General features: G+C 40.7%; 1 protein-coding gene across 1 annotated transcript in view; it reads right to left on the bottom strand.

Moving 5' to 3' along the window:
* tfpia (tissue factor pathway inhibitor a) overlaps positions 1 to 12,804 on the bottom strand; it is a 38,531-nt gene extending 25,727 nt beyond the window's left edge. The window contains exon 1 of the mRNA XM_037686292.1: positions 12,723 to 12,804. Coding sequence (XP_037542220.1) covers positions 12,723 to 12,804 — 82 coding nt within the window. The remainder of the gene's footprint in view (positions 1 to 12,722) is intronic.
* Between the last annotated feature and the right edge of the window lie 212 nt (positions 12,805 to 13,016).

The raw sequence follows: 13,016 nt of genomic DNA, 5'->3' as shown, positions 1-13,016 counted from the left end.
TAAGGCGCATGACTTAATTCCACTTTAATTGGTGATATGTGACTTATCTAGCATGGTTACTGCTCTTTGGCATCGGCGGGACTCTGTTTTATCAACTCGAAGAAAACATCGGCAGCAGTTTCGGACATGGCAAAGCTTCTGAGTCTGTGTGAAGGTTTGGTTCGTGGTATGAGTGCTCAAAATCAGCTGATTTATGAGCTAAACCGTAAGATGGAAGTGATTTGTGAGAATGCGGGCCACCTGTGGCTTCTAGGACTCGCCAGCATGTTGGGATCAACCTTGAAGAAGGCTCATACCATGGATCAGTGGAGTGACACATAAATCTGGCCATTTTGGACCAGGAAAGTTCCAGCAGAACTCAAGGCTGACAAGAAAAATAACAGCCTGCCTGAATAAAATCAACAATTGTAACACGGGTAACTAGGGACAAACTTGGTCTATCGCAAATCTTAACATCTGGATGTCAAATGAATATGTAATAATGTTTATAAATGTGCTTGCTTGTAGAGTTTTTTGATGTCTCAAATTGTGTCCTGATAGGACAAGATGTGAAGAGATCTTTTTTTGTAATACCACTATCCATCCTCTTGGCTCTTACCTTTTTCTATCTAAAAGTATTTTGATAAAGAATAAGGGGCCCATCTTTCAGACGTATGAGCATAATCTCACTGTATCCCAGTCCATTGATAATAAAGCTTATTCTGATTCTGATCTCATGCTGCTGATTATCTCATGCTGCTGATCTCATGCTGCTGATTATCTCATGCTGCTACCCATCTGCTCACCGCAGACTTATGTTCAGGCTGCTGTTGTTACGCCATGTTTTACATTATTGCGTTTAGCATACTGTATATCTTAGATCTTTTAGCGTACCGCTTGGCATTCGTTTAGCAAATATCTTAGTTTATATCTTAGATCATTATATACTGTTTCTTTTTATACTTTAAATTTTTGTTATTTCTAGGTGTACCTGGACCTTGAGTACACAGTTTCGTTCCACCTCATGTACCACATGTGATGCGAATGACAGTAAACTCGACTTGAACTTGATCTTCTGTAAAACAAAACAAAGAAGCTGTACGCCGATGTCCCTCGTCACTCAGGGAATTAAAATAGTTTTGGAGATGAGTGTTTTTCCGGAGTGGAACTGAACAGGAAATGAGAGTAATTTTAAATGGTTTTGTTGCAAGATATCCAAGTGGGTAGGAGTAACACCGTTTACAAGAAGAGCTTTTGTTTTTTCCGCAGAGTGACTCATCCTGGCGAGCGGAGAGCCATTTTATTTACCACCAGGCCCAATGGTGGAGCCAGGGGGTGGCCAGTGGTGGTCTTGGCCCCCACAGATTAATCTTTGCCCACCTCAATCATTGGAGGAAACTATACTTTTAAGAAATATAAAAACTAGAAATAGCTTCCTCAAATGAGCAGGGGGGCTGGTGTGCATATAGAGGTGGCCATCTTGGATTTTGATGTGGCAACCCTAATTTTTGAGTGATTTTTCTTACGCTTGCATGCAGCCAAACACCAAAATGGAAGTTGGTACCACATTTAATTTTTAGGTTATCCAACTCACAAAATGGACGGAGGGCATTTCCAAGTCCCTTCTTCGCTCCGTTGGGTGCGTGTGTGTATATGTGTAATAATTCATGCATTTACTGTCAAAGGAATAAAAACAGCACTTAACACAATTTTGCTGAATTCTGCAGAAAAGCTTAAAAAATATATATCAATGATTTAGATGAACGACTTTAAATAAACGGACATTTTCCGAGTCATTAAACAGTTTGTCATTTGATAGCAAACCAAAAGTCACAGCGCCCATCTCCTGACTGAGCTGAAAGTTTTGATTTATGAACGGCCAAAATAACACGAAGTATGCCGACTACAAAAAAAATGTGGGGGGAACTAAAAACACATCAACAACAGTATAAAACCCGACTCAGCGTTCACATGATAACAAGATATAATAAAGTCATTAAACACTGACAGTCATCATGCAGATGACCTCATTCCTGCAGCAAACAGCACCAGTAGCCCCTCGAGTTGGGGCTGGGGCGAATGAAAGAGGGCCTCGGGCACCGTCTGGAGGACTTTCTCTAGCAGATCAAAGGAGGCCCTGAGAGACGAGAACACGTTCATGCCTCCAGGAGAAACGTGTCGCCATTTCCACACAACAAAAAAAGCGAGCCTTCAAAGCCCCCGTTGTGTGGTTGGGAAACAGACCAAGGGGTTCGCCTCAGGAGCTCAGAGGGAATCTGGTCCTGCCGGGTCAGCTACAGGCTGAGTCCTGCACAGGAAAACAAAAAGTCTGGCTCAGATGTTTCGGGAGGCAGTGGAAAACAGTCCGACGAGAGAAGGAAAGCAATCTTTCAGCAGAACGAGCAGATATTTCTCGGGGTGTTATCTGGTGTTGGTAAAAACGGACAGTGCTGCGGGGAAACCTGTTCATTATCTGAAAGGTGGGGGTGTTTTTAATCACAGCTCGCGTGTTTGTGTGGCAGGTGGAAGGGGAGGACGGACAAAATGAGCAAATTAATTGTTGCTCCACTTGAGCAGCGAGCGTTTGTTCATCCATTTGTTTGTGGCAGGCCAGATTTATTTTTTATCTCGGCTTTTCGTTTCAGCCCAGAACCCCCGAGATCGCTGAGATTTTATTTTTTTGTCTTATTTGTTTCAATAGAATGATTGTGGTCAGGAAAACAAATGGAGAGAACAGTTTTCTCTGCCATTAAAATGATAGTAGGGATCTGTGGAAAGAATATGAACTATAAATATCTTACCTGTCGTAGATGGATTTTTGAACAGCGAGTGAATTGATCCAAATATCAATTAATTTAGATTTTTTAATAAAATAGCTAAATCTGTATAATCTTCCACTTTGTACTGATTTAATTTTTATAAACGCAGCTAGTTAGAGAAACAAAAACATATACAGTAGACCCTCGTTTATCACGGGGGATCCATACCCTGAAGCCCCGCGATAAGTGAAAAACTGCGAAGTAGGAATAACAGTACAAGAAGTAGTGGTTTATTTCAGTGTATATATACATATACACACATATATATATATGTATATATATATATATATATATATATATATATATATATATATATATATATATATATATATATACATACATATATACATATACACTAAACAATGTTTCTAAACTCTAAACGCTCTAAAAGAGCACAGAATGTCAGGATTTCAGCTCCCTGCCTCCTCTGCTGTTTGCCACCTGCAAGCACTCTTGGCCACGCCCACTTCTCCACTCTGCATGAAGAACAGCTGATCAGCTGCAGCAGGAAGTTTATCCTGCAGTAAGGGTTGCACAAATGTGCAGCATGTGCTAAATAATTCCAAATAATGCATTTTAAATCTAAATTTCATGCCGATCGTGCGGCTCGTCCATCAGTCAGCCAATTGTGTGTCATGTCTATCTTATTTTGAAAAACCGTGACAGAGCGAGTTCGCGATAAACGAACCGCGAAGTAGTGAGGGCCTACTGTATTTTGCTTATTTGGGTTTAAACATGCAAATAAATGGATAAATAATATTGGAAATCAAAAAAGTCATTTAATAATCAATAAACTATATTCAGATATTGCATAGTGATGATAAAAACAAGGTGGAACAGTGGTTAGAGCTGTCTCTCCTCACAGCAAAAAGGCTGCAGGATCACCTCCTTTTTTAGCAGAAGCAGCTGAAAATACCGAAGTATCTAATCAGACAAAGGCTGATGCTTTTTTAGTGAGGGACTTTTATTCTATTAGTTTAGATATCGTTTCTCCATCAGCTCAACGGAGGAAATTATTCGTCGGCTGTGACATTATCTTAGCTTGAGCCTCGGCAAGTCTAAAAATCCTTTTTTTGCTTCAGTGATTTGACTGAATCTGCGCTGCTACCTGAGCAAAATCAAAACCCCAGAAAACTGAGGGTTCCCACTCAGAGCCAGTTAAGGTGACGTCCTTGCAGGTTGTCAGTCAGGAGAGCATTAGGCCAAAGTGCGGTTCTAAAGGGAGCATATACGAGTACCACAAACCTGGTTAAGAAACGCAGCATGCAGGGGGCAAAAGGTTTGTCTGGCCTCTTTAATTTCACACAACATGTCGACTCCTCAGTCCAACTGGAGCATATGGGAAATAATGATGGGGGCGTAAGTTTACCATAAGCTGCAGTAGTCCTCCTGGGGGGAGGGGAAAAGCAGCACAGCACCATCTGTCAAACTGAAGAAGTCCTAGTTACAAAACACTCGGTGAATTATTCACCATGTCACTTGGCAATTACAACCAAGTGATTCTCCAGAACGAAGGTGTTGAGATTAAATGTTCCAATTAAAGGTTTTTATTGCAAAGAGCTGCAAACTGCAGGGAAAATGTAACTGATCCAAAAGTAAAGAGAACTTTAAAAATTTTGCATGTAATAGTAAATCATCTAAGGTAACGTGTGCGCTTCTTTATTTTTATTAATATTACTTTGACTTTAAAGTTGAGGTGCTAAATAAAATCAGTGTTTGAGTTGTGTTTTTGAGCATTAATGCTATATTAAACAATTTACTGTATAAGAAACTAACATTCTTTGCTTGCCAATGATTAAACAAAGCAATCCGTTAGCACTTGGATCATGCATTGGAGATTACTATCAGCTACTACCACGCCAAGTCTGAGCTCAATATCTATAAAAAATTACTGCTATAGCAATGTTTGTCTTTGCTACCGTTGTCTAACTGTGGCAGCCATTTTGAAGCGGGTTGCCTCCTAAAGTTATTTATTTGAAAAAGATTAGTCAGCGATTACTTCTAACCTACAAAGCTCTCAACAACCTAGCTCCATCTTATATTAGAGATCTTATTGTTCCATATTTTCCTAACAGAGCACTTGGCTCTCAGATTGCAGGCTTACTTGTGGTTCCTAGAGTTTCCAAAAGCAGAATGGGAGGAAGATCTTTCAGTTATCAGGCTCCTCTCTTGTGGAACGAACTTCCTGTTTCTGTCCGTGAGGCTGACACTTTGTCCAGTTTTAAGACTTTCCTTTTTGATAAATCCTATAGTTAGGGTTGGTTTGTTATGCTGCTATAGGCTTAGACTACTGTAGGACAAATTGACATCATTTCCTTAAACTAATTGTTACAAATGAATAGTTTTCATCTGATACTATTTCTATCTGAACATGTGATTCTTGACCTGCCATTGTGTATCTGTTCCTCTCAAACCCAGCTGGTGGAAGCAGATGTCCCCTTGTCCTGCGCCTGGTTCTGCTGGAGGTTTCTTCCTCATGAGGGAGTTTTTCCTTTCCACTGTTGCCTCTGTGCTTGCTTAAAATGAGAGTTCTACGACGGAGTTAAAGTCAAAGCAGTTTGCTCCTCAGATCAATAATGTTATTAACTTACTTATGAATGTTTCTGTTCAGTGCACTGAGACGACTTCTGTTGTGACTTGGTGCTTTATAAATAAACTGAACTGAATTGAATTCCTTTCTGAGTGATTCATTAAAATTCACTTAGTGATTTATGAGATATTTTGAAAGCCTTCTTTGATTTTAAGAGCCTTGCTCAAGGACCCAGAATGCGGCAAATGAGGGTGGAGTCAGTTGTGGGTCTTCCACCTTTCCCACCCAAGTTTTCACATAACAGGGAATTGGAACTGATCACATGATCATTTCTAAGGCCTATTAGTTTGTCGCAGTTTTCTCATCCGAACAACGTATGTGTCGCTACGCTAATGTATCTACACGAATCATAAATCACGGGTTTGTCACTGATGACTGTAAATGTTTCACAATTAAGTAAATTCTTTGGACTGACGCCTCAGCCCCATGTTTTATACTCATCTCAGGTCTCTTGTCTGCGCTATCGCCTGTATTTCAGCCAGTGCGACATGGTTCTACAATTATCCAAAGCCCCACAAACACAACTTTGATTTTGAGTGCTGTTTTAAGTCATCTCTTTGCTGCAAGATGTTTTATTTCCTGTCAGAACATCTGTTCAAGGACACAGAATAATTCAACAGTTCGGAGAAAGTGCAAGGCAAAAGAAAAACAAGAACTTGTTGGATTTGCCTTCATTAGGCTGGTTGTCGTTCTGTGCAGAGCTCGGTTTTCCTACACGCATCAATACCCTGCGCACCGTACAATGAAGCCGTGATTTGTCAAACAACAAAAGGACCTTCAAGGACTCAGCCGTGAATGTTTGAGTCCTCGCCTCGTCTGGTTTGGTGTGGATGCGGTTACAGGACTGAATCGATAGGTCAGACGGAGAGCCGGCGAAAGTGGTTCATTCTCCATCTGTGCAAATGTCACTCTCTGCTGACTGGGCTGTAGGTGCACTCGATTAGGGGATCGATACAGCAGTCTCTTTTAAAGGTTTGGGTTATCTTTCAAACAAACAGACGAGGAATAAAAAGTAAACACGTCTTCTGTTGGCAAAGGAAAAGCAAAAGTGGGTCGTAAAGTTTGAAAGCACGTTTTCCTCTGAGTGATTAACTCTGCTGCTGCAGCCGGGGTCACAGCTAAGGAGCAGCTGATTATATACGAGGGGCACCGAAGGTTCAGCACCTTGTCTATAAGAGGCAGCATCCAGTCACAAACATTTAGGTCTCAGCAAACACTGACTAGCAGGAGAAACCCCTCGAGGAATACAGGTAGTCTTTTAACGAGCACAAAAAGCCTCCAATCGCTGATCCTGATCACCATTTGAACATAAATATCTGATCAGACTTAACGCAAAATCAATAACACGGCTGCTTTTAAAGTCTTTAAAGAGATTTAGACTTGTAGATTTGTGCATGTGTGCATGCATGCTGGAGCCTTGTTAGCTTAGCGCTCACGTCAGCAGGGTGAGATGCTAACCAGAATAATGTTGGACTGTTTAACAAATTTATGGCTAACTATCGGAGGATCACACATCTCTCTGGGAAATCTGGTGGTGTTGTAAAGGAGTAAACGTTGGATTTAAAAAGGTCTGTTTTCATGTGTGGCTTCGTCCGGGTCATGGAACAGTGGATCACAACCCTTGAAGAATTATTGAAGGGATCATCACAATTTTCATGTTTAGTCCACGCAGGTTTTGTGGATCTTAAAAGGTTCATGTCCCCTGAGGCCTTCTGTAGGGGGTGCTGAAGGAGTATGTGGTCTTTTAAGGACCAGCTGGTCGCTGTATTACAATCGCAAGAGCTGCACTCACATTGTGGGCGCAGAAGACTTTGCCAGGGCTGCTCATTGTCTCCAGTCCTGTTTGGTGTGTTCATGGCCGGGATCTCAAGGCACAGTAATGGAGAGAAGGGGAACCTTGGGGTCTGATTTTTGCAGATGATGTGGTTCTGTTGGTGCTGTGACCTTCAGCATGCTCTGGGGAGGTGAAGTAGTCAGGATGTGAGTCCCATCTGAGGTTATGGCTCTCAACTGGGACATTGACGTCTTGTTCAGGTGGTATGGTAGAGCGGGAGATGATCGCAGATTATTCCGCAATTAAAAAAAATATGTTCTTCTGTTCTGTCATGATCAAGAAGTAGCTGGGCCAATAGGCGAAGCCCTTAAATTACTGGTCCATCTACGTTCCAACCTCAACTTGAGGTCAAGAGGTATGGATCATGACCAAAAGAACAAACTCCTGGATGTCTCCTGCTGAAGTTCAAGTTCAAGAATCTTTATTATCTCCAAGGGGCAGTTTGTTTCACAGTCAGTAGGCACATAAAACATCCATACTACACAAGATATTAAGACGTTAAAATAACTATACATAACATGGAAGGTTTTCCACATGGAGAGCAGAGACCTTGGTGTTGACCCAGAAGGATTACATATCTTCTCTGGCCTGGGAAAACATTGGGGTCCTCCAAGAGGACCTGACGAAGGTTGCTGAGAAAACAGATGTCAGGGGGTTCCCTCCTGGACTTGTTATCAACTCATCTAGGGATGCACAATATTATCGGCACGGTATCGGTATCGGCCGATATTAGCGATAAAGTTAAATAGCGGACAACAACCATTCCATCAAAATAACTCGCCAATATAAAAGGCGCTGTTTTTGTATGACAAGGATGTCTGCAGTGTCAGCACAACGTTATGACATCACGCGAGCCATTGAGTTTAGATTTGTGGAAATTTACAAATTTGCATTGTTCAAGTGTTCTCATTGTGTTAGAGAGAGTAAATGTCATGAATAAATCTTACAATAAACATAATCCAAGTTGGTGTTACATCATTTTCAGCCCCCTTTTTGCCATCTGCATTTGGTAACAGGCCAAATTGACAAAAAAACATGCAGAATATTGTAGTATTTTAATTCCACAGCAGATAAAGCTATGTAGTCTCTGTAAGTAGGTCCAGGGGAAAAAATAGTGGTATTGGTATCGGTTAGAGGCCAAATAAGTTTTAACATATCGGCATATCGGACATCGGCCAAAAATCCGATAACACGCACACCTAAACACAACACAACTACAGGTTGATGGAATAAAACACAAGAACAATAGCGGTTATCCATCTGTATAATCCGGTAAACAAAGGAGCTAATGTAAAAGTGACTAAAATTATCGGGGATGACGATATTCAGTACTGATTGCAATTGATATAAGGAAGTTTCACTGGCTGTACTTTAAAGAAAATACCATGCAATGAGGTGACGAAAACGGAAACATAACTCTGAGCCTATTCCTAATAAACCAGGGTCGGTCTGATAAAGAACTACTTTACTTGGAACGTCACTAACGGCCGAGCCTTTCTACATACGACAGCAACACTTCTGAACGCCACACATTTCCATGAGAATAAACTTATCTCCCTCGTATGTCCTATTTCTTTCTCTAGTTCAGTAATCTGTAAGATGCATAATTTCCTGGATGTCTCCCTCTCGACTAAAGCTCAGGTTTATCAGCAACCCGACTCGTGTGGGAAACTTGTAGCGCAGCCTTATCCGTGTGTCCAGCTGAACAGAGGGTTCAAACCTTCCAGCCTAAAAACACATCAGTTTCTTTTTTGAACTCAAACCAAAGTGAGTCATGGAGGCTTGGAGGAAAAAGGGATTATCCTAAATTAGAATTTCATTTTTTGTCATTTTCCCTTGTGAAAAATGCCAATTATGTGTCAACCTATAGGAGATAAAGGCTCCAGTGTAGGCCTCCCAGAGATGGTCATGTGACCCCTGCTGCTCAGGAAGCCAGCATCAAACATGGATGAAAGGATGTTTCAGCAGACTTGTCTAGATCTTTGCTCCAAAATGAAAACAAATCCCCCAAAGCCTCACAAAGGACACGCATTTACATTCCACCACAGCTACAGCGCGTCGATTCTTCAGAGTAAAACAGTTTTCACATCTGTTCATGGTTATTTTTAAATAATCATATGCGATGGGGATCAGTCTCAGCTACTACCACACCAACTCTGTCAAGTGGTTCTTAAGATATTTTGCTAACAGACAAATGGGCATGCATGCACACAAGCGATACATTGTCAGCACGAACTGAAAAAAATAAGCTCTGTTTAAAACTTTAGCCTGCAGTGATATGCATTAGGAATGCGCGATATAGATGGTACACGGTAGAAACAATAGATATTTAGCCTAGATGATAAAGATCTGTCTTCTACCGGCAAACAGCAGTAATACTGTGTCGGATGTAAAATCAGAGTTGTCACATTTAATTGTTACTATTTTTTAATTGAAAACTGTGCGTAAGTGGTAACGTCTTTTCTTCAAGAGCTAAGTAGCGAAGTTTAAAGTTAACTACGGCCGGCTTGCCGTAGTGTTGCCATATTCGGACGCATGCGCAAAACGCTGTGTTCCATCGAAAGTTGTTTTGGTTTTTTTTTTTTTCCGTCGAAAGTTAAAGTAAGCGATGGTCAGCTTTAGAGAAACTTGCTCTCTGAGCTGTGAAACGCACGCTGTGTTGTGTGATTTTACTGCGTGACCCTCTGGTCAAAGCCACAGAGGAAACTGGTCGCCATTTTGTGTCAGCTCTGCTTAAAGCGGAAGGAGACGCCCGCTAGAGGGTGAAGTGTTTCAGTGTAAAATGCTGCTCTGTTGCTGTTCATTTCTTAAGTGAGACTGGAAACTATTAAGAGTTAACAACATATTCTTTTGTTTAAAACAGATGACTAAAACTGCATTTGATATCTTTTGCACTGTTTTGCACTACAAGAAAGAAGCCTAATAATTGATTTGTGTATTATTTAAAAACTCTCTGGACCTAGTGGTGGATTTTTTTTTAATTGAGATTATTTTGTGGTATAGAAGTTTTCAAAATAAATGATGGCAAAATTTTTCATTCCTATTGCAAGTTTTATACTAAAAACATATTGTGATATATATTGTTATCGCCACCCTTCACAATACATATCGTGATATGAATTTTACGCCATATCACACATCCCTATTATACATTCCTGCAAGGGACACTATTTTATGTATTTATTCATTTAATTTTAGGACTAAAACTTTGACTGGTTACTTAGACTTGAGTAAAACGTAGCCGCAGAAGCTATCAATGCTAAACATCTTTCACTCGCTGGAGTCCAGCCTTTTCTAAGGTTGCATACTTTTGCCATTACAAGAAGTTCTGGTGTCAAATATGACCAATACGATAATCATATACATGTTACTGTTTGATCGTTCATTGATTTTATAGCTGATTTCCTGTCTGTGAAGCACTTTGATGAGCATTGTTGTTTTAAATGTGCTGTATAAATAAAACTGACATTGACAATATCTTCCATTGTATCGTTAAATAAAGACGGAGAACAAAACTGTTCCCTTTTGACATACCTTCCTAAATGGACCAGTTTAGACTTATGGTGGTATTTGACTGAGCTGCTGCTGCTGGGAGATGAACTGCTGACTCGGAACTGTGAAGGAATTTCCATAAAATGTGTGGATTCTCTGCTGCGACCTCCTTGAACCCTGAGTGCGACCGAGCAACCGATCCGCCGTGCATCCGAGTTTTAAGCAGTTCTTTTAATCTCTGAATGTTCTGCACATCTGTATTCATGGACGTGCACATTATCTTGTTATTTTCTACCCACCATGGCAGCCGCTTCTGCATTTATAAATTTAATCTAGCGTGATTTTTAGACCTGGTCCTCCTCAGGTGTTTTCTCTCAAAGGAGAGTTCCTGTATAGGAGACAAAGTCCAGCTCTAGAGCTCCGGAGACGATCTGGAGACGCCCAAAATGACTTTGTGACTCTTTAAAGAATAAAATTGTGTCTTTATTGGCTGTTTGCAGATTAATTAAAAAAATGAATATTAACGTTTAAAGTTTTAAACAGTCTTTTCTCAGCATATATTTTTGAAAATCTACCAGGACAAGCATTTTGGTCAACCAGGCCCAACTTTCCAATTTGGCCTTTGATTTAAACAAAGCACAGGTTTTATCTCATTTTCCTGTGTTTTTTATACATTTTATTGCCCTTTTACTGTTGATTTTTGTTTTATATTTTGTTGCATTGTCATCTGGTTCGACTGCAGTGAACTTTTGGTCAACGTCAGCCGTTTTAAACGTGCTATTGAAATAAAACACTTTGAAAAAATTATTGCACAAACGAGACATTGCGCTTCTGCAGTTCATGCGAGGAAATGAAATCTAAAAACAATAATGTTCAGTCGTTGGTCATAATGTTCTTGCTGACTGGATTTGGATGTGAAAGACATGCAGGAACAACTGGAATCATGTTGGATATAAAATGCAGAACAAACACTGTGTAGTCAAAGGGGGGGGGCACATTTGAGATCTGCCCAGGGGCCTTTTAGCAGTTTAATACGGCCCTGCAGCTGCACGTTTTGAACTTTTCTTGATTAAAACTAGAATGAAAACAAATGCTGATATTTTATCTCATCATTCGTCATTGCCGTGACGACCCTCTGTCTGGGAAGATTTCAAAGCTTCGAGGAAACAACCGGAAAATGTTGCGTTCCTTCTACAAACGGTGCAGAAACTCTGTGAGTCCATCAGAGGCGGCTGCTGACATTTAAAACACAGTACATGTTTCAGCTGATCCACAAACTCTGACCTGCAACACTTGAAGTGACATTTCTGGACTTTTTCAGTTCAGTGAATCCTGGAGGAGGAAATCAGGCAATCTGCTTCAGAGAGAGTATAACAACAAAAGAGTCTCAACTTTGATTTGTGTGTGTGTGGGGTGTGTGTGTGTGTGTTCTTGGTTGTATAGCAGCCTCATCTCAGAGCTTGTGTTGAGCAACCTCAGATCCAGATCAGGTTGAGGTTTCTGGGTGGTTCAGGTGAGGGATCTGAAGGACTTTGACTCAAACGTCACATTCCTGAAGCCAATAATAATTTTAACAGCCACTAAGACGATATAAACTGTTCTGTTGGCACCGAGCGGGACTTTAAAGATGTTTTTAAAGTAAATAAACTCATATATGTTGGTGATGAACAGACTTTTACACCGATTCTTGATCAAAATTGTCACTTTTACGGCGCGTAAATTGTTGAAAAAGCAGTTTGGTGTTTGAATTTCTCTACATATATACCCCAGATCACAAATAAGGCTTACAGAAATGATCAAGAGTCGCAAAAAGTTGAATCTAAAATCCTTTACTGGCCTGATTCTGTGTGGGTAAAGGCAGGACGCGTGGCTCCATTTTACGCACAACTTTTTGCGCAGGAACTCAGAAGAAGCGCGTGAACTCTTAAAATCAGAATAAATGAAACAAAAGCAGTGTGCACACCAACGCAATGTGTCTCTCTTCTTTTTTCCTTTCGAGTCATCTTACCTTTATGTCTTCTGCAGGAACCACAACAGACAAGGCAGGCGAGCGAGGCAGCGCACAAAATCCAGCAATTAGACGGAGACATGTTGCTGCACGGAGCGCTGATCTGCTAAAGTGAAAGGTTAGGAGGAAAACTTCAAGTTGTAGGGCTGAAGTGTGTGCGTGTGCGCGCGTGGGTGCGTACTTCCGTTAGATAAGAACGTCACTCTGCAAATATTACGAAATTCTCTATAATTTCCTTGAAGAACTTCAGTGTAAAATATTTAATCACATCAGATAATTCATATCCTTTGTCTC

The sequence above is a fragment of the Nematolebias whitei genome, chromosome 13 (genome assembly GCF_014905685.2).
Source record: "Nematolebias whitei isolate Nwh7 chromosome 13, NemWhi1, whole genome shotgun sequence".
NCBI lineage: Eukaryota > Metazoa > Chordata > Actinopteri > Cyprinodontiformes > Rivulidae > Nematolebias > Nematolebias whitei.
This window is presented reverse-complemented; position numbering and strand designations above follow the sequence as displayed.